Raw genomic sequence first — 22,882 nt, 5'->3', positions numbered from 1 at the left:
GTCACATCATCACAGTTGTTGGACTGCTTGAGCCACAGCCCCGAGCACTAACTCCCAGACAGTTTGTTAATCCCAGATGCAGATGATTTTGGATTTTGGAATTTTAACATAATAACTTCATAAATCTGAATTTTTTTCAGCGACATCATTAATGGCCCTTAAGTTTTTTTAGATTCCAATGCATTACTTTCATTTCTAAATGAAATATATTAATAAATGTATTATAATATTATACAAATATTTAGATTAAGATATTTTATATATATATATATATATATATATATATATATATATATATATAAATATATATATATATATATAAAATATCTTAATCTAAATAATCCATAAATAATTATATATATATATAATAATTTATGGATTATTTATGTCATTTTGAGCCTTCCAGCTCCCTGTTTATTACAGCATTACAGTACATTACAGACCCCTTGGATATACTGTATTAGCACGAGGTGAAAGAATGAAGTTTTAACCAATCATTTTGCTTCCTTTTCTGCACCTAGCGCTGGTTCTCCTAATACTAAATGAGACCTGGTTTGTGTTATTAAATGATATTCTGCCATTGCATTTGAAGGAACGAGTAGATTACTTACAGCACTTCCCAGGGAGTGGCCACTGCCCTCTAGAACAAAAACAGAAGACATTTTTTAAGAAACTTATCTTTATTATACAACGGCTGATTTCCTGATGGTTCCAAAAGACAAAAAACAAAAAGCTTGCCTTATGGTAAGCAATCCCAAAGGTTGGAAAGGTTAGATGAACATATACAGTATAGTAATAATATGATAAATAAAAGGTGCAACCAACTTGTTACTCCAGACCGGTCTAGTTTATTGTTTTGTTTCATTACCTTTTGTGCAAATTGCAATAATTATACACAAATCATGTAGAGTCGTTATTATTGTGCATTTTGGTCACTTTCTAGTCCTGAACAGCAAAAAATGATTCTTATAACCATTTGGTCTGGTGGTAGGGCCCAAGTCTAAAATCATCTTCAAGCCTAAACCTACCCTGATAATCCAGCCAATGAGAATACACAATAGATTAATGTATAAACTAACTGAGTCTGCACAGCTTGCTGGATATCCTCTGCAACACTGATCTTAATAAGGCAAGCCTTGGAATTGCTTCTGTTTAAAGCCGCCTATATTCTTTAAACTTGGGTAACTACAGAGTAAGGTTAAAGGGATACTGACATGGGAAAAATGTTTTTTTTCAAAACACATCAGTTAATAGAGCTGCTCCAGCAGACTTCTGAACTGAAATCCATTTTTCAAAAGAGCAAACTGATTTTTTTATATTCAATTTTGAAATCTGACATGGGGCTATTGGCAGTTTTCCAGCTGCCCCCAGTCATGTGACTTGTGCTCTGATAAACTTCAGTCACTCTTTGCTGCTGTAAATGAGTGATATTACCCTCCCCCGACAGCAGTCCATCATCAGAACAATGGGAAGGTAACCAGATAGCTGCCTGGTAGATATAGAAACAGCACTCAATAGTAAAATCCAGGTCCCACTGCGACCCCATTCAGTTACAGTGAGTAGAAGAAACAATTGCCTGTCAGAAAGCAGTTCCATAGTGCAGCACTCGCTCTTTCTGAAAGCACATGACCAGACAGAATGAACTGAGATGCGCCTACACACCAATATTACAACTAAAAAAATACACTGTATACTTGTTGGTTCAGAAATGTAATTTTATATGGTAGAGTGAATTATTTGCTGTGTAAACAGTGTCATTTAAAAATAAAAAGGACCCCATACAAATCATGACAGAATCCCTTTAACTAGAGGAATATGAAATAATGTCAGTATCCCATACAGGTCGTTTTCTGTACATCTGACCATATTACTTAAAGCCATTAAAGGATCAGTAACATAAAATAAAATTCGTTAGTATAGAATGGAAAAAAACCCCACAAAGGCAAATGAAACTTTTAAATAGCTAAGTCTTTATTAAGAAATAAAATACCGAAACTCCGCTTTCGCGACACAGCGACGATCCATCATGCTGTGATCGATTTCTCCTCCCTGGCTATCTCCTATAAGGAAGGCAGGGAGAAGAAATTGAGCGCCGCACGATGGATCACCACATCACCTTTTCTGAAGAGGAGCGCAAGCGGAGTTTCGGTAAGTTATTTCTTAATAAAGACTTAGCGATTTAAAAGTTTTGTCCTTGTGTTTTTTTTTCCGTTCAATAAAAAAAATTGATGTAACTGGTCCTTTAAGTAGATTTGACTAAAGCTGGGTGTTGGCCCCATTTGTTCTCTTGGTCAGCCAGTGGCTCCGTAATGTGTCAGATGAAGGTGAAACATTATCAAGAATAGGAAGGAGCAGTGTCAATAAAAGGTAACGGCTAGAGGGAAACAACAGGGATAACAGCTCTTGAGGCTGGTGGTGGTCCCAGAGAAGCCCTGATTGCCACTTTCAATACATGTTTTTCCTTGAATCATCTTTGCCATGGCATGGGGGCCCTGATGCCATGGAATGTTTAGTTCAGCTGTTAGTATTGGCACACTGGCTACAGTATGGTAGCATCACAAGATCGTCATGTATGACGATGTACATAATGATGACATGTACAAAATGTATGACAGTGCAGCCTAACTTTTTAGGGAATATATTAACATCACCACAACTCAGAAACGACAAAAAAAAACAAACAAACAAATGAAATGAATCAAAAATTAAGTTTTGCTAATTTATACAGCTTTATTAAAGATGCAGTATTTGTAGAAACAGCCATGCGGAGGAGTATTAAGCCCAATATATGCCATGGATAGAGGAGGGGAGACGGGGTGCAGAGTAGGAATAAAACTGCTGCTCATCACTTGCTGGAGTGAAGCCACGCTGGGTTTATATGCACTGGGTCAAAGGCGAGAAGGAACATTTTTCAAGTTTACATTGAAGTACCTCTTCTTGTTACAGTCTTCTGATGAAATTATCACAAGCCTCTAAAAAGAAGAGATGTACAGGGTATTATATTTTAAATTTGTGAATTAATAGAACCGTTGACACCTTTGCAAAGATAGAAGCCCCATGCAGTTAAAATGTCAACCCCTTATTCTCCCCTTCACTTATTTGTAAAGTCCATTTGATGCAGTTGACCTACTCTTATGGTTATAGGGTTTCCTAAACTAGACACAGCACTAGGCAGTCCCATGCTTTCTAATTTTCCCTGAATTATAAAGAGTTATAGAAAACACTGAGAGAATTTTAATGAAAGAAAATAAAAAAACATGAATGTGCCAAGATACTGTATGTACTAAAATGACTGTACCTGTCATGAACTTTTCTTTGATGGGATTCATCAAGTTCCTCATAATACTGTTATTCTGCTTTGTTTCTTTGTCTATAAGGAAGATATTCCAGGCCAGATTTGCTATCTTAGGCTGACTCTTTAGGATTCTGTTTCGAGCAGTGGAGCTCCTGTCATCTAGATCATCAACAACTACTGCAACCTTGTCTATGCCTGTAAAATAAACACAAATATAGGAATAGAGAAATTTTCATTATACTGTGATCATAAACAAATTCAAGGCTCCATAATAGACGAAAGGGGGTCATCTAATCAACAAATCCATTTTTTACTCCATTTGGCCATCAATCAGATCATTTTGGAGGCCTATGGAGATAAACCAGAAGAGGACTCCATCAACAGGTAGATGCAGTCCTCTTCTGACACCATTTTCTAACCCGCCTGATAGATACCTGGTGAGCAGGTTACCAGGAAGTCTCCATAAATCACCCAACAGGTTTCCAAGTCAATCCAGAAGGACTCTAAAGTTGACAGTTTATATCAACTCATGCATGGCCAGATTTATAAAGGATGACAGATCTATGCTTCAGTATACAATGGAGCAAGCTTTAATGAACCCTAATGGCTCAGCATGATCTTTAACAGTATTCCGGGGACGAGTTTTGGACCTACATCCCCTTTAAGTTGGGCATGAAGATAATTTTGAAATCTTTGAAATGCTATGTGTGATGCATGATGGAGGCAACTCTAGGTACCTAGTTCAGATGATAGATATTCCAGCTCGTTATCATACAAAGAATCCGTCACATCAGTGATATTGATCCTTCCTGTTCTCATGGAGTGATACAATATGGCATAATTGCATCGATACACCTCTTCTCTGAATTTAAAGCTGTTAGTATTGGTGATGACAAAAGGTAAGACAGTGTGACCTGTGGACTTTATCAGGTAACTTATAAGCCAGTTGTATTCCTCAGGGCTGGATCTGGAAAATATTCCAATTGTTGCTTTTTTGCTAGACCTCGGACTCTGCCATGAAATACAGATACACAATGATCATTCACATCATCAGTAGATTTAATGACAGTACATGTAAGATAAGAAGTACTTCCAAAAAGTCCCATGCAGAGTCCCATTTACAGCCCTGGACAGTTGTCTGCCCCCTAACTACATCCTACCAAGATTTCTCTGGCTTTTAGTATAAACACAACAGGAGCCCTGTGAGAGATGATAAGAAGCTTGTGCTCAGCCTTCTGGTAAGACAATGGCTGATTAGGCAAGGTTAAAACTGCAAGCTATGCTAGTAACTCTAACTCACAGCAGCTTGGGCAAAATAAAAAAAAGTAAACATATATTACCCTTGGGCAAACCCACATGAAAAATGAAGGTATTCTAGGCCTTTTATCATGTAATACTAGACCATAATATATTTCACTGTACCGTGTCAGGATAGTTGACTTCATGAGAGACACGTGCACTGGAGTTGAATCTTTTGGCAATAATCAACACGGCTGTTCCACTGGATAGAAATGTAAGAAGAATCTTTGTATAAAAGAAAAACAAATGTTAAACAGGATATCGCACAGTTTATTGTGTCATACAGAAGCTATAGGCAAGCACACAACACTTCATTTCTGTAGCAAGTGGGGATTTTTCCATATTTAAATAATAATAATAGTGTTTTTAAACATAACAAATTCATATTTTAAAAAAGAATATTGTTTGCGTGTCTATTATGGACTATGTACTCCACATGAGGCACATGGAATGTCAAATGTCTGTTGGCAAACCTAAAAGGTTGGACATATGGATGTTGCTTACACAATTGGGCCCTAGGTGTTTTATTTGATAATATTATACATACAGGTTTTCATTAAGTTATTGGTTAAACAAATTTCTGGTTTAGAGGAGGTTTTCGTGAGGTTTTAGTCCAATTTAGGCAGGATAATCCCAAATTTCAGACCACCAAAGGAGTGAGGTTTACCAAAAAGATGGTGGAACATTGAGGAGATTATGCCCTTCTCTTATAGTCACCACGTGTGGTTGAGCATATCATGGCCATGTATACGTCTCATTTCTCATCTTTCCATAGAGTGGCCATAAAAATCCAGATCTTAAACAGTATGTGACTGATCTGCTCATATACTGGCATATATGGTGCATTGGCAGATAACATTTTCAGAGCTGCCCCATCACCAAATTGACCAAATGTCACAGTAGTGGTCTATCTAATATAATATTAGGTGGGTTATAAGCTGTTTTTCTTTGTTGAGGATGATCATGTAGAAATGTAACTGTCATGCTAGTCATTTTTCTCATTTGTGGCAAAATTAGTAATTGTGTGGACCTTAAAAAGATGAATTTAATTCAATTTTCATGCAGTAGGGTAATGAGAAGTCTCCACAGGAAAATATATTTAGATCCCACCATCTACTGAATATTGAGAGAAGTTGTATTTTAGCATAAGCATCCTGAGTTTGCTTTCTTTTTTTCAAAGCCCCTTGTAGAGAAATATGCTCAACCTCCTTCTTTCTCCTTCTCCATGAGACTCAACACCCCTAACACAATTAGTTAATCAGCTCCACTTAGAATATTTCCCAGGCAGCCTTTAGGGTTCTTCCTGCTCCTTCATGAACTTGTATTCACCCTCAGCTTCGACCATCACTGACTGTAAATAGTACATGTCGAATATTCCAAAAATACTCCTCACACAGCAATATTTTCTAAGCTAAGGATAATTTTCATGAGCTAGGAGTGTAGACAAGGACATACTGTACTTACAGTAGCGTAATATGATGCAACTTCCATCCAAAGAATGATATTCATTTCCAGGTAGGTCACTACAACGCATATGAGCTTCACCAGCATGGAATGCTGAAAGAGCAGTATATATGGTTATTATTCTAACAGTTTTTGTCTTTGGTGATATCATTGTCTCCTTCAACAGTTGGTTTCACAATCTCACTTTGTAGAGATAAGCCAAAAACCATGGGGTTTGTTCTACTAAAAGAGACTTCTGGTCAAATGTCTCTGCCTAGTATGGTGCAAATTAAGAGATGTAGCTGTTCTATTTATTAATTTATAAGGGTGGTAGTATGGGGATATTTCCATAGCAACTGCAAGAACTTGGCATATATAACTTGTGCCCATACAGAACACACAACATCATATTTATAATGTAAAACTTCCTCTGTGGGAATGGGATTAAGGGAAATGCACGGCACTAATAATAATAGACCCAAAAAAAACGCAAGGGAAAACTCACAGATTTGCTTGCGAAGATGATGAGTAAAGATCCTACAGCAATAGTTGTGATTATCAAACCCATCTGCAAAACATGAGACATAAATCAGCACCTTCAGCAGGCGATTCCAATGTTGTGCTACTTCTCAGTTGTTTAGGACACCCAAGCACCCATGAAAGAAAGAAATGTATGTGTTTTCAATATGTAACTCGGTCTCGGCCTAGTAAACATATGAAAACACTTTTCATCAAATACTTGCAACTAATAATGGTATGTCTAGCACCAATGTACTCAACATACCTATTAATGTATCAAGGAATCCTGTATGTTCCATGTGCCATTGACCTACTTGTGCTCAATATACAATCATCAGATTAACATTTTGCACCCATAATTGTCTGTTGAGACATTTTTCACATTCTGCAAAATGGTATCAGCCATTTTCTAGCTTGCAGCTTTTATGTTAAAGGATAAGTAAACCTCGAAAATAAGTGAATATAAAATGAATTAGGGCGATATTCTAAGAACTTTTGTAATTTACATTCATTATTTATTATGTTTTTATTCCAAGATATTAAAGGATACATGTGCTGTTAATATGAATGAATTTGTTACAACAGCGCCACCATCGCTGCTGGTCATATTCCGTCCAGTCTGACCACCAAGTAGCCAAGGAAGTTGTCAGGAGAAAGAAAGAGGCTGCTTTTAAGTTCTTCTGCTTAGGAAAGATTTGAGAAAGGTTTCTAACTTTTTTTTAAACCAGAAGAAAATCAGAGCAGCCTCTTTCTTTCTCCTGACAACTTCCTTGACTACTTGGTGGTCAGAATGGTCGGAAAATGACCAGCAGGTGGCGCTGTAGTAACAAAATTAATTTATGTTACAGTACATGTATCCCTTAATATCTTGGAATCTAAAAAAAAAAAAAATAATAATATACATTGCAAAAGTTCCTAGAATAACACCCTCATTTACTTTAAATAAAGATTAAAAAGTAATATGTAATAATAAAATATAGTTATATTTCAGTGGGTTTGCATGTTATATATTTACTTACAGAAAAGAAAACTGATTTATCAGGGAGCAGGAAGAGGTACCAGGACAAAACCAAGACGCCAGCAAGAAGCTAAAGTAGGAAACAACAACGCAGAAGACATTGTATTACATAGATTAGTTTTGTTCTATTCGCAAATACTGAGCATTCTGCATCGTCCACTATATAATAAAGGATGATGTAATCCAGCAAGAGCTGTGAACCCCAAAGAGATACCATCCAGAGCCTCTAACAGTTGTCTGCCCCCTAACTACATCCTACCAAGATTTCTCTGGCTTTTAGTATAAACACAACAGGAGCCCTGTGAGAGATGATAAGAAGCTTGTGCTCAGCCTTCTGGTAAGACAATGGCTGATTAGGCAAGGTTAAAACTGCAAGCTATGCTAGTAACTCTAACTCACAGTAGCTTGGGCAAAATAAAAAAAAAGTAAACATATATTACCCTTGGGCAAACCCACATGAAAAATTAAGGTATTCTAGGCCTTTTATCATGTAATACTAGACCATAATATATTTCACTGTACCGTGTCAGGATAGTTGACTTCATGAGAGACACGTGCACTGGAGTTGAATATTTTGGCAATAATCAACACGGCTATTCGTGAGGAGGAGGAGGTTTTCGTGAGGTTTTAGTCCAATTTAGGCAGGATAATCCCAAATTTCAGACCACCAAAGGGGTGAGGTTTACCAAAAAGATGGTGGAACATTGAGGAGATTATGCCCTTCTCTTATCACCACGTGTCGTTGACCATATCATGGCCATGGCCTAAAGTGTCCATGTATACGTCTCATTTCTCATCTTTCTATAGAGTGGCCATATAAACCCAGACCTTAAACAGTATGTGACTGATCTGCTCATATACTGGCATATATGGTGCATTGGCAGATAACATTTTCAAAACTGCCCCATCCCCAAACTGACCAAATTTCACAGTAGCGGTCTATCTAATATAATATTAGGTGGGTAATAAGCTGTTTTTAGTTGTTGAGGATGATTAGGAAGAATTACAACTGTCATGCTAGTCATTTTTCTCATTTGTGGCAAAATTAGTAATTGTGTGGACCTTAAAAAGATGAATTTAATTCAATTTTCATGCAGTAGGGTAATGAGAAGTCTCCACAGTAAAATATATTTAGATCCCACCATCTACTGAATATTAAGAGAAGTATTTTAGCATAAGCATCCTGAGTTTGCTCTCTTTTTTTCAAAGCCCCTTGTAGAGAAATATGCTCAACCTCCTTCTTTCTCCTTCTCCATGAGACTCAACACCCCTAACACAATTAGTTAATCAGCTCTACTTAGAATATTTCCCAGGCAGCCTTTGGGTTCTTCCTGCACCTTCATGAACTTGTATTCACCCTCAGCTTCGACAATCACTGACTATAAATAATACATGTCGAATATTCCAAAAGTACTCCTCACACAGCAATATTTTCTAAGCTAAGGATAATTTTCATGAGCTAGGAGTGTAGACAAGGACATACTGTACTTACAGTAGCGTAATATGATGCAACTTCCATCCAAAGAATGATATTCATTTCCAGGTAGGTCACTACAACGCATATGAGCATCACCAGCATGGAATGCTGAAAGAACAGTATATATGGTTATTATTCTAACAGTTTTTGTCTTTGGTGATATCATTGTCTCCTTCAACAGTTGGTTTCACAATCTCACTTTGTAGAGATAAGCCAAAAACCCTTAGGTTTGTTCTACTAAAAGAGACTTCTGGTCAAATGTCTCTGCCTAGTATGGTGCAAATATAGAGATGTAGCTGTTCTATTTATTAATTTATAAGGGTGGTAGTATGGGGATATTTCCATAGCAACTGCAAGAACTTGGCATATATAACTTGTGCCCATACAGAACACACATCATCATATTTATAATGTAAAACTTCCTCTGTGGGAATGGGATTAAGGGAAATGCACGGCACTAATAATAATAGACCCAAAAAAAACGCAAGGGAAAACTCACAGAATTGTTTGCGAAGATGATGAGTAAAAATCCTATATAGTGATGGGCGAATTTGCGCCGTTTCGCTTCGCCGGAAAATCCGCGAATTTCGCGAAACGGCGAAAAATTCGCAAAACGGCGCCGGCGTCTCGTTTTTGACGCCGGCGCCCGTTTTTGACGCCGGCGTCCGTTTTTCGGGAAAATTTTTTTTGACGCCGGTGAATTTTTACCGCGAATTTTCACGTGCGTTTTGCGAATTTATTCGCTGGGCGTGAATCGCGCAAATTCGCCGCGAATTTGCGCCTGGCGAATAAATTCGCCCATCACTAATCCTACAGCAATAGTTGTGATAATCAAACCCATCTGCAAAACATGAGATATAAATCAGCACCTTCAGCAGGCGATTCCAATGTTGTGCTACTTCTCAGTTGTTTAGGACACCCAAGCACCCATGAAAGAAAGAAATGTATGTGTTTTGAATATGTAAATCGGTCTCGGCCTAGTAAACATATGAAAACACTTTTCATCAAATACTTGCACCTAATAATGGTATGCCTCGCAGCAATGTACTCAACATACCTATTAATGTATCAAGGAATCCTGTATGTTCCATGTGCCATTGACCTACTTGTGCTCAATATACAATCATCAGATTAACATTTTGCACCCATAATTGTCTGTTGAGACATTTTTCACATTCTGCAAAATGGTATCAGCCATTTTCTAGCTTGCAGCTTTTATGTTAAAGGATAAGTAAACCTCGAAAATAAGTGAATATAAAATGAATTAGGGCGATATTCTAAGAACTTTTGTAATTTACATTCATTATTTATTATGTTTTTATTCCAAGATATTAAAGGATAAATGTACTATTAATATGAATGAATTTTGTTACAACAGCGCCACCATCGCTGCTGTTCATATTCCGTCAAGTCTGAACACCAAGTAGCCAAGGAAGTTGTCAGGAGAAAGAAAGAGGCTGCTTTTAATTTCTTCTGCTTAGGAAAGATTTGAGAAAGGTTTCTAACTTTTTTTTAAACCAGAAGAAAATCAGAGAAGCCTCTTTCTTTCTCCTGACAACTTCCTTGACTACTTGGTGGTCAGAATGATTGGAAAATGACCAGCAGGTGGCGCTGTTGTAACTAAATTAATTTATGTTACAGTACATGTATCCCTTAATATCTTGGAATCTAAAAAAAAAATAATAATAATATGCATTGCAAAAGTTCCTAGAATAACACCCTCGTTAATTATACATTCACTTATTATCATGGTTTACTTGTCCTTTAAATAAAGATTTAAAAGCATTATGTAATAATAAAATATAGTTATATTTCAGTGGGTTTGCATGTTATATATTTACTTACAGAAAAGAAAACTGATTTATCAGGGAGCAGGAAGAGGTACCAGGACAAAACCAAGACGCCAGCAAGAAGCTAAAGTAGGAAACAACAACGCAGAAGACATTGTATTACATAGATTAGTTTTGTTCTATTCGCAAATACTGAGCATTCTGCATCGTCCACTATATAATAAAACACTAAAAGGATGATGTAATCCAGCAAGAGCTGTGAACCCCAAAGAGATACCATCAGCAGCCTCTAACAATAAATGCGCAATCAAGGGAGGACATCTCACGTAGGGGCAAATTTATCAAAGGTCGAATTTCGAAGTTATATAAAAAAAAATTTAACTCTAATAAATTTGAATGTACTCACAACTCGAATGGGAGGTTATGTATGAAAAAACTCAAATGTCTAATATTCTATTGGATACGAATGACCCGAAAATTGTAATCAAATCGGTTTGACTTGTAAATGGACTAGGGATGCACCGAATCCACTATTTTGGATTCGGCCGAACCCCCGAATCCTTCATGAAGGATTCAGCCGGATACCGAATCCAAATCCTAATTTGCATATGCAAATTAGTGGTGGGAAGGGGAATACATTTTTTACCTCTCCGACCCTAATTTGCATATGCAAATTAGGATTCAGATTCGGTTCGGCCCGGGCAGAAGGATTCGGCCGAATCCGAATCCTGCTGAAAAAGGCCGAATCCTGGCCGAATCCCGAACCAAATCCTGGATTCAGTGCATCCCTAAAATGGACTCGTCAGGTGTTAGGTAACAAATATCCAAAATTAGAACTGTTTCCAGGGTTGAGGTGTGATAAATCTCACATTCAAATTCGAGTTGGTGATTTCAAATTAACATTTGTTGAGTTTTAACCAAAAAAAAATTTCAATTCGCATTCAAACCTTAATAAATCTGCCTCTTAATCTATATTTTACAAAGTGAGGTTACCATTGTCCTTGAGCCTCCACTGTATGTGCAGCAGAAGTAATTAACATTGGGACCATGGTCTATAAGTAATAACATAAGTTAACACTATTCCATCCTTAGTTCTCCGGTTCTCCGACCTCTCTAGTGACCATCTTTAGGCCATTGCTACTCATATAGCTGAGTGTGTTTATTTACATTACTCTTGATTCCTGCATAAGAAGTGGACATTTAACAGATGTCAAGGACTGATTTAAAGGAATCAGATTTGTTTTCTGTAGAAAACACTTACTTCAAGCACTGGTTGTCCTCCAGCATGTCCTGCAAAAAAAACCCAAAGAAATAGGAATTGTCATTTTCAAGTCTTCTCAAGTAGAACTTTGTCACCCATGGAAGAATGCCTCAAAGCATCCAAAAATACCTTTCAAGCTATAAGAATGCATTCCATGCTATGATCCACATTTTTCTTGGTCATCTGTAGAGAGGTGATCTCCCACAGTGTGACAAAGTTGATAATGCCCTAAAAGTTCCTCTTCATTTCACAGTGCTACTGTTGCCTTGAAACATCTCAGTGGGGAGAAGATAAAATGTCTAAGCACAGAGGACTTGCATCTAGACCAATGACTATGCTCTGGGCCCAGATTAAACATTTAGAACAAGGTGCAGAGTGCAACACTGTTGGGCACAACCTTTCTTGCTCAAGCTAGTGGTAGTGACAGGGGACACTTACCCTCAGTACCAAGTAATAAATACCTGTAACATCCTGGTTTCTTCTGCCTTCAATTCGGTTCATTGTCTATTGAGTAGTCAGTCTCTGAATGAAGAAGAATCTTAAATTAAGCATGGCAACCACTTGTGGCCTCATAAAAAATACAAATGACCCCAAGGGGAGGAGAGGAGACTTGGTAAGGGGGAGCCCAAGAAATGGTGTAAAACAAGGTCAGACTGATCTACCAGAATATCCCCCAGTAGACCAAGCCTAGGACTGTTCCCACTTGCCCATCCTTATTTCCAACATGGACCTGATAAACAAATATCACTTGCCTCAAGCTATATCTAAAGAGTCGGCTCAGAGTGTGGGGTTCTCTGGTGGGGCCCTAAGAGACCCCGTATGACACTGGTAGAGGAGCTTTAATGTCAGCTGCTTATGTTCAGGGCAGCTGCAATGGTGGTCGGATGGGTCAGCTGCTTCATTGGCTTCCTCTGAAACTGTCGGCCAGTGTTGGACTGGGACACCATGGGCCCACCCAAAAACCTTTGACTAGGGGCCCACTAATTAATCTTAGACCAGGGGTCCACTATTAGTACTATTATTTTTCCTCTTATCACTCAACCTCTATTCTCCTAATCTCTTTCTTTTACATACTATAATCTATTATCCCATCTATTTAGCCTCTTTTTTCTCATAGCATTTGGGAATAGCCATGAAATAGGCCAAATGTCTAGCAGTGAGGGCCACTGACTCTTTGGCCCACCGGGACTTTTCCTGGTATCCCGGTGGGCCAGTCCGACACTGCTGTCGGCTCTTTGCTGATGGTTAATTTATCAAAATTAGAATTAGTGTAATGTTAGGAGTTTTTCTAATTTGAGTAAACTTTTTTTTTTTTTAGAATTCGAGTTTGGGTTAGTTTATCCACTGTGAGGAAGCCAGATAGGCGAAATGAGGACTTTCAACAGAAAGCTTTTTAATTGGTTTTCGTTATTTTTTTTATAACTATTGAATTGTTTTCCTTCTTCTTCTGACTGTTTCCAGCTTTCTAATGGGGGTCACTGACCCCATCTAAAAAACAAATGCTCTGTAAGGCTACAAATGTATTGTTATTGCTACTTTTTATTACTCATCTTTCTATTCAGGCCTCTCCTATTCATATTCCAATCTCTTATTCAAATCAATGCATGGTTGGTAGAGTAGTGTGGACCCTAGCAACCAGACGGCTGGAATTGCAAACTGCAGAACTGACGAATAAAAAGCTAAATAACTCCACCAATGATAAAAAATGAAAACCAATTGCAAATTGTCTCAGAATATCACTCTCTACATCACAATAAAAGTTAATTCAAAGGTGCAAAACCCCTTTTAAAATTCTAGTTGCCCTTTAACCTAGGGCCAGATGGGGCGTTCACGAGTGTGCACATGAAACTTAGGAAGGCACGGGGAGGGAGTTTGAGTGATAGAAGGGAGAGGAGGAGAGAGCAGGAGGCCGAAAACCCAAATCCTTCCAGAAAGATTCGGCTGAATACCGAATCCTAATTTGCATATGGAAATTTTGGTTGGGAAGGGGAAAACATTTTTACTTCCTTGTTTTGTGACAAAAAGTCACGTGATTTTCCCTACACACCCCTAATTTGTATATGTAAATTAGAATTCATATTCGGTTCGGCCGGGCTTAAGGATTTGGCTGAATCCTGCTGAAAAAGGCAGAATCCTGGCCGAATCCCAAACCGACCCCTGGATTCAGTGCATCCCTAATATTGACAACATGCCTCTGAAATATGAGTGTAACTAGAGTTGCCATCTTTTCCCCAATGGAGACCAGGCAGGGGGCGAGGCTGTGACATATAGGAGCATGGCAGTGATGCTGCAATCAGCGATTGGTCAATCGATCTGTCAATTATGGGGAACTGGGCAGGAAGTTTTGACCTGGGCCTTGAAAATACTGGTGGCAACCCTAAGTGTAACCCTGTTGTGTTATAAACCTTTTGTTATATGTTCGAGAACCTCTGGCATCCTGTTTGCTTCCTCGCTGCAGCAGAGAGTTGTAGTTGCACAGCTCCCTCTCACTTATACTTATAGAGGACCCAGCTGGGAAGAAGAGTCCAGTGTGGCCCATGTTCCACCAGCCTGAGCTAGACAAGTGCATTGTGGGACAAGATAGGGTTACGCATGATTGCAGGGAGATCTTCTGTCTGGTGGATTTACTAACAATTCTGCCAGTGTGAGCCATGAAGCTGATAATGTACAAACACTCCCCTATCTGACCAATCCCACCTCACTGCACAAACTGCAATCTTGCCCTTAGTCATATAAGCTCAGGAGATCCGGGCCACTTAGACCTTCCCCTCAGTAAGACCCCTCTCAGTGTCCTGCTCTGCGCTCCTGGCCTGTCATTGCACAGCTACTACATTTACCCCTCTTACTTACACTTCTCTCTCTGTATCTGTCGTCTCTTCTACTTCTCTTCTTCTTCTTCTTCCCTGTTACTTTCTGCTCGCACTTCTCATCCCCCTCGGCTGTGAGCTGAATATCAGTATAAAGTACAAGGCTTAGAATGGCAGCGAGTCAGAATGAAAGTGGAAGTGAATTATTTTAGTACATTAGGGTGGGGCAAGAGAACATGCAATTGCTGGAGACAGCTGCATTATATATACACGTATCAGCCACTAAAAAGATATTAAATAAAGAAGGGTTTCAACTTCCAACAGCATTTTGTAAGCTACATAGTTGAGTGTTTAGTAAATGAATATATAAATATAAACCTCGGGCTGTAACTTTTATAGGATCATAGAGTGGGCTATTAGTACATGTGCTGCTGGTACTCAGAATGAACTTGAATAGTATATACAATACTGAGCGGAGAGAAAGAGAGAGTAGAACAAAGGACTGGCACTCCCTGCACCTTCCTGCAATGTGAGTGATTAGTACCAGGAAACCCAGAGTACAGTGAATAAACACGATATACATATAGTAATTATAACACAGGATTAGCATATACAGTATATATATAAAAACATACCTCCCTCATAGAATGGAGGAGAGTCCATTGGATAACAAGGTATGCCATACATACATACATACTATAAGCTTCAAGAAGGGGTTGGATCAACTTGTACTATGTTCTTTCTTCCATAATCCTGTATTCAATCCCTTGCTAAAAAGCCATATTATAGAAAAGCTTTGTAGATTCTGAAACCAAAATATTGGTACAAGTAATTTGTGCAATTCCTTTGGGTTAAATTGATTTAAATTACTTTTTAGTAGATGTAAGGTCGGGAGAATCAAATTATGGAAAGATTCATAGTCTGAAAACCCCAGCTCCCAAACATTCTGGTTAACAGGTCACATACCTTTATACTGATCCACACATTACAATGCACAACATTTCTATTTTGCCAGTAAAGTTTTTGGACTAAGGAAGGAAAAACCTTGGTATATACAGGGACCTTTTTCTTTTCTATGAAATGGTGACATAGATTGCAGATATCTGGGGGGTTTTCTTGGTTATTTCACTGACGAATGCAATTACAGTTTGGCAGCCATGCAATGCAGAATACACAAATGCTACAATGATTGACTGGATTAAGATCTGGTGCATTGATGGATTTTATTTGGCCTGTGATGAGTAACCCACACACTGTACAACCAAACTGCTAAATCAGAGAGCAACATGTTGCTCCCCAACCCTTGGATGTTGCTTTCAGAAGCCTCAAAGCAGGTGCTTATTTTTGAATTCCAGGCTTGGAGGAAAGTTTTGGTTGCATAAAAACCAGATGCACTGCCAAACAAAGCCTCCTGTAGGCTGCCAGTCCTCATAGGGGCTACTGAATGGCCAATCACAGCCCTTATTTTGCACCTACCAGCAACATTTTTAATGTTTTTGTGCTCCCAGCTCTGAATGTTGCTCATGGGTAAAAAAGTTTGGGGACCCCTGTGCTAAATAATCTCCAATAAGAATGAAGTGTCCTGTTTTAAGGCAGGGCTGCTCAACTCCAAAACTCAAGTTCCTTGCGCAGTCTATTACTGATTATTCACAAACTATATATAGTTTAGATAGACTTCCCCTTTAATGTTGGAATTCCAGAAAACACAGAGAGACTCACAGAAGCTCCTGGTTACATCCTGCTGTGTATTACCATATTGTAAATAAGGGCTCAGCAGATGACTCTCTAGAGATAACGAGTGTAGGGAACGTATCTAAACATACAGCGAGAGGTAAGAGACTGAGGGACGGTGGGCTATAGAAAGGCAGGGAGAGTGGAACAGTACAGTGTAATATCAAACTATTGCATGTGTAATATATAGAGTGGGAGATCATTAGAAAGAGGATCGAGTAGTTAATCTCTACCTGTTACTGATTGCAGCTATCGGTTTTCCATTGGGGATCAGTTGGCCGTTCTTGCATGATGCTTCCACTGGTGTTACTGGTCCTGGGACTGTTTGCAGACTGGGGTGAGGAATTCTCCATCCAAATATCCCAGTTCCTCTCTTTCTCTTTCTTCCCAACTCTCTCCCTCTTATTTTCCTCTCTATCTATCCCCACTCCTAGGGATGGCATTGAAATGTAACACTCTGATAGAGGGGCGTAAGGAGGTCACTGAGTGTCCACCAGGGCAGAAGATCTGCATGACCCATTCTATCTCCAACAATAACAGAACAGGTGAGTATGACTTTATGTGAGTACAAGGTGATTCATGAGATCACACTCAGGCATATGGAAAATACAATGAAATTCCATGTGCAACATTCTTTAATTCTTAGGCACATAGGGTGGATTTCACACATTTTACCCTTTAGAATTTTTTGGGGAGGTGAAAGACTTCTGTTGCTTCCTGTAGAGTTAAATAGCAGCAGCTCAAATTCCACAGTAGCCTTGTCCATGTTTAGGCTGTTGGCTTGCAACTCTGTGGGAGGTGGTGTGGGTTGATTTGTGAGGTTAAAGGAGAACTTTGTGCAGTTTTTTAAAACAGGATTTGTCTCCTAAAGCTATGTAGCAGAAACCAGTTCATAAGCAGATCAGGGATAGACAAAAAAAGTGGGGAGAAATTTTAAAGGAAAAGCTCCCCTTAGTTTTCTATAGATGTTGCAGAAAAAAGTATTTATAGATGCAAGAAAATTCAACAGTGAAAATTCTACTGATCAAAAACTTCATTATAAATGCAAAAGAAGTGACCAATGAGAACGCTGATTCCCAGCACTATGTCAGACATCTTGCTGTTATCTTACATATAGAGATAATTATTATATCATTTTATTCTTCATTATATGACACTGGAATCAGACATGGGGATAAAAGACAGACTTGTTCAGTGCTGGGAAACTGGGCTTAAAGCTTCCAACTCCAGTTGCAGGAACAAAGAACATGGAGCCAGATTGATACAGATCAGCTGGGATTCTCATTGGAGGATTTTTTGCATTTTAAATCGGTCGCTGGCTGTGGAGATTTTGGGATAAGTTTTATTGTGCAATTTTGCTTTAAGAATATAACCCTGATGTTGCTTCACTACAGCTCTCGGCATGCCTCAACCTTCATTATATATTACATTATTCTGGGATTTGTAGTCCAACAACAACTGAGTAAAGTTTGGTTGTGCAGTGTAGCAGGGTTTACTAGCCCTTTAATAAAACCTATATGTAAATATTATTTAATATTAAAGTGATAAGTGCAATTGTATTACTCTGATCCCTTTTAATTTATAAGACATCCACTGGGTGGCACTGTAAGTGCAAAAGCTCAAAGAGAGGCTGAAATCTGCATAGTCTTCTGACACAGGAGCAACAGACTGAAATAGAGAACCCAATCACCTTATTAATTGCACCATTGTAACCCCTTTCTTGCTGGTTCTTATACTTACGTTAAACCCATTTTTCTTTTTCCTCCTAAAACAGACATCACCAAGGGTTGCACCACGTTTGGCAGATGCACCAGGCGGGACGTCTTCCTCTATGAAAGTGAAGAGATTCACTGCTGTAACATAGATCTGTGCAATTAGACACCAGCCTGTAGAACATCTAATCAATTCCTACAGGTGCCTCTAGAGGGCGCAAGTCTCCTCTTTCCAGTCTTTCTTCTTCTCTTCTCTTTGGTCAGTTGCATTGTATATTCAGCCTCAGATATGGCTGTTCCCCCAGAGGTTCACTGTCCAGCTTCTTAGCAGTAGATTATTTAGCTGTAATAGATGATGGTATATAAAGAAGGGGATGGTTCCGTTTGACCAAGCAGGAGGAAATAAGAAGATTTTGGAAGAGCTTACTGAGACCTATTGACCTCTAGCTAGAAATCCCAGGCCCCATAGAAGGCTGAGTATTTCTCCTTTATGAAACCAGTTTGCTCTCTGCTCATCAATAAAGACCCCTTAACCTGTAGAATTGATACATCAATACTTTTGTTGAATTATGATCCAATTGCCTTGTTGATTGGGAAAAAATGCTTCATTTACCATTAAATATATCAGTGTATGATCATCACTCACGTTTGTCCAGCATTTTCTTTGTAAGTAGATGAAACAGATGACAGATTTGACATTTAAAGGAGAAGGAAAGGTCCAAGCCAGTTTATTGCCAACGGATTAGCCACAATAGATTAGCCACATTCTGCAGAATGCTTTACCATACCTGCGTAAACAGCTCTAGACACTGTCTCTGTTTGTTTAGGATAGAAGCTGCCATTTAAACTTGGTGTGACATCACTTCCTGGCTGAGTCTCTCCCTGCTCACTTACAGCTCTGAGCTCAGATTACAGCAGGGAAGGGAGGAGGGAGGCGGAGAGGAACAAACTGAGCATGCTCAAGCCCTAGCCCTGGAGGTTTAAGCTGAAAACAGGAAGTCTGATACAGAAGCCCATGTGTACAAATGCTGTGTTTGTTTTGACAAAGGACTCAGAGCAGCATTACTTTGAGGGTTTACTGGTGTATTTATATAGGCCTTTCTGATAAAGCTTACTTACTTTTAACCTTTACTTCTCCTTTAAGGATAAGTGACAGCAATTTTTGGTGATATGTAGATAGGGTAGACCATGTAGCTCAATGGGAGATGGCTTATGGGACATATAGTATCAAGAACAAGTATTTAGAGTTGCCAACTTTTGCTGCTCGGTGGGTGGCGATTTCATGTGGGAGGGATGGTGAGGACATGTGGGCGAGGTTTGGACAGATTGGGGTGGAGACTGAGAGGTGAACATAGTTGAAGTGGGTGAGGACTTAAATGGGCAGTTCATGGCATAATTATGTGAGGCAGTATTAAAAATGGTTTGGCAAATGCTGGCTATGCAGAAGAGTCAGCAGCGTTCTGCATTGTAGAACACCGGCCAATCAAAAGATAGGGGAAGGGCTGAGTTACAATGGCAGTTAGCAGCAGTCAGAAGAAGAGAGGAAGAGGAGTCCTGGAGCCCCAGTTTTGGAGAAGATAGAAGATGCACTCGGTGTACCCAAAGTACCTCCAATCATTTATTTGTGTGGAGTACAAAAAATCAAACGTTTTTAGGGGCCTTACGCCCCCTTCATTAGTGATATAGTACAAAGATGCAAGTACAACCCATTAGTGTTCAATACCCAACAGTCTCCATCTCCCCTGAAGTGGCCTTCATGCCCAACATCACTTGATAGAATGCATATGAGGTTACTAGTCATTCTGCTTACATCCCCATCTTGCCAACCATGTCAAAGGAATGTATATGCCATCTTGCCAACCACTTGCCAGCCTCCAGTGGCCTCCTTGCCAGTGACACCCAGTCTTGGGGGCACCTACTAGAAAGAGGCAGAATTTGAGGGCTACACTTATTAATTCAAAAATATTCTACAGCACTTATAATAGCACAAGAGGACAGAGGGGCTACATGGGATGCTGCAGTTTTTTAGTAGCCCAAAAATGCACCTCTACGTAGACTTAAATATAAATCGCCCAAGAAACATCACTACATCTTACTGCCATGATTCACAAGAATCTAGAATTGTCGATCAGTGAAGTCCAGGTTGTTTTATTGCCCCAAAAGGCTTTATGAAGAACTGATTCTGACCAGTTAATAATTTCAATAATTAATCATTCACACAATGATGCACATTTTGTGAAGTTGTTTTGATTCCAGACTGATGTGATTCACCCCAATGTGCTAGTAAAAACACACATCTTGGTTAGTAATCCAGTTATCAGAGGGAGACAAAAAGAGGATGGAACCTTAGGCAAGAGGTAGAGATTCCTGGGGCTAGGACACCAGGTTCCTATGGTAGCCCTGCTGCATCTCCAGTTAATAGCTTTATTGTAATAATAGACATGCAGGTGGAGTCGTCATATTTTTCAAGCTCCATTTTGAGGAGAAAAGATGCAGGTCCAGAACCTGTAGTAGGAGGCCTCAGAACAGAGTTCTCAAGGAGCTGTATAGTAGCCAGCAGCCCCATAAACTCATCATCCCCCTCTTTGCAAAGGGGCAGGAAAGGAAGGACCATGTCTCTGACATCCAGAAGGTAACAGAATTGTTTTAGTGGACTTCATCTCACTAAGCATAAGGCTGCTTTTATCTCTGTTCTAACCAGGTGAGAAATATCTCCAAAAGGAATACAATAATTTTCACATTAGAGTGTGCATCATTCCTGTTTAGTTTTTGGACTGAACATGGACAAAGGTTGGTATATCCAGGGACCACTTTGACCTCTCAAATGATGGCCCAGACTGCAGATATCTGTGTTTTTGACTATTTTGTTGGCCAATGAAATTATAGTTGGTCGCTATGCATCCTGCGGTACATTGGTTGCTTGGAAGACCTGATGTATTGAGGGATTTTTCACCAGTGAGGTTTACCCCATACACTGTACAACCAAACTGTATGTCCACTCCGAATTAAGAGTCTGGTTTCAAGGCAGGGTTGCTCCACCTCAGAACACGAGTTCCTTGAGGTGATTACCCTAACTAATTATATGTGGTTAAGATAGACTTCTACTTAAATTCTGGAGGAGCAAACGCAGAGATCCTGCAATGTATTATCATACTGTAAATAAGGCCTCAGCAGACGTCTCTCTGGAGATAATGAGTGTAGCGAACGTAACTGAACATACAGCGAGAGGTAAGAGACTGAGGGACGGTAGGCTATAGAAAGGCAGAGAGAGTGGAACAGTGCAGTGTAATATCAAGAGAAGAACATATCATGTTATTCTGCTTCTTATACAATATTAAAAATCCCCTATTATATATAAAGAGGAATACAAGCTAATATATATGTGTTATATAGAGAATAGATTGAGATTTAGATGTGTCATAGTACCCTAAATAATACCAGAGTAGTACAGGTATGGGACCTGTTATCCAGAATGCTCGGGATCTGGGGTTTTCCAGATAACAGATCTTTCTGTAATTTCGGTCTTCATGCCTTAAGTCTACTGGAAATTAATTTAAACATTAAATAAACCCAATAAGCTGGTTGTGCTTCCAATAAGGATTAATTGTATCTTAGTTGGGATCAAGTACAAGGTACTATTTTATAATTACGGCGAAAAAGAAAATCATTTTTAAAAATTTGGACTATTTGGATAAAATGGAGTCTATGGGAGACAGCCATTCCGTAATTCGGAGCTTTCTGGATATCTGGTTTCCAGATAAGGGATCCTATACCTGTAGTTCATTTGACAGAGGAGCTAGTAGTTAATTGCAGGTATTGGCTTTCCCTTGGGGATCAGTTGGCCATTCCCCCATAATGCTGCAACTGGTGTTACTGGTCCTGGGGCTGAATTATTCATCCAAACATCCCAGTTCCTCTCCTTCCCTTTCTCCCTCTCTCTATCCCCCACTTCCAGGGGTGGCACTGAGATGTAACACTCTGAGAGAGGGGCGTAAGTGAGTCAATGAGTGCCCACCAGAGTAGAACATCTGCATGGCCCATTCTATCTCCAACAATAACAAAACAGGTGAGTATGACTCTATGTGAGTGCAAGGTGGTTAATGATATGACGCTCACTGATTACTATGGGATTAATTTAGGCCTAAAGCACAAAAGATATCTAAAAGAAATTTCAGATACAAGCCACTTTCTATTATATATACATTAAAGTAGGCATTATACTGATTTAAAGTTATTTGTAAATGCAATGTAGCAGAAGTCAGCTCAAAAAGCAGACCATGGATAGATAATAAAGTGGGGAACATGTTAATAAAAAATATATATAAACATTTTATTAAACATCCCCTAAATGATAAGTGCATTTTTTTTACCCGAATGTTCCCCTTTAATTTGTCAGGCACTGGGTGGCACTATGAGATATACACACAGTTTAATGATTATTACATTTTTCTTTTCCTCCTGAAAGAGAAATCACAAAGGAGTGCATTAAAGGACCAGTAACATCAATTTTTTTTTCTCAAAAATTCGTTA

The 22,882-nt window shown here is 39.0% G+C and overlaps 1 protein-coding gene across 12 annotated transcripts in view; it reads right to left on the bottom strand.

Moving 5' to 3' along the window:
* Positions 1-22,882, bottom strand: part of LOC121398308 — a 216,732-nt gene that overhangs the window by 3,817 nt on the left and 190,033 nt on the right. For 8 of the 12 annotated variants that reach the window (XM_041577398.1, XM_041577397.1, XM_041577389.1 and 5 more), the window contains 9 exons: positions 10,897-10,965; positions 9,067-9,159; positions 7,576-7,644; positions 6,543-6,605; positions 6,059-6,151; positions 4,718-4,819; positions 4,033-4,306; positions 3,299-3,490; positions 612-640 (listed from right to left, as the gene is read on the bottom strand). In XM_041577398.1, coding sequence (XP_041433332.1) covers positions 612-640; positions 3,299-3,490; positions 4,033-4,306; positions 4,718-4,819; positions 6,059-6,151; positions 6,543-6,605; positions 7,576-7,644; positions 9,067-9,159; positions 10,897-10,965 — 984 coding nt within the window. Of the gene's footprint in view, positions 1-611; positions 641-2,705; positions 2,973-3,298; positions 3,491-4,032; positions 4,307-4,717; positions 4,820-6,058; positions 6,152-6,542; positions 6,606-7,575; positions 7,645-9,066; positions 9,160-10,896; positions 10,966-22,882 lie in introns of those variants that run through there. The other 4 variants (XM_041577399.1, XM_041577391.1, XM_041577395.1 and 1 more) reach the window with 4 other exon arrangements.

This window comes from Xenopus laevis, chromosome 9_10L, assembly GCF_017654675.1.
Source record: "Xenopus laevis strain J_2021 chromosome 9_10L, Xenopus_laevis_v10.1, whole genome shotgun sequence".
Lineage (NCBI taxonomy): Eukaryota > Metazoa > Chordata > Amphibia > Anura > Pipidae > Xenopus > Xenopus laevis.
The sequence above is the reverse complement of the archived record's forward strand: the minus strand, read 5'-3'. Positions and strand labels throughout refer to the sequence as shown.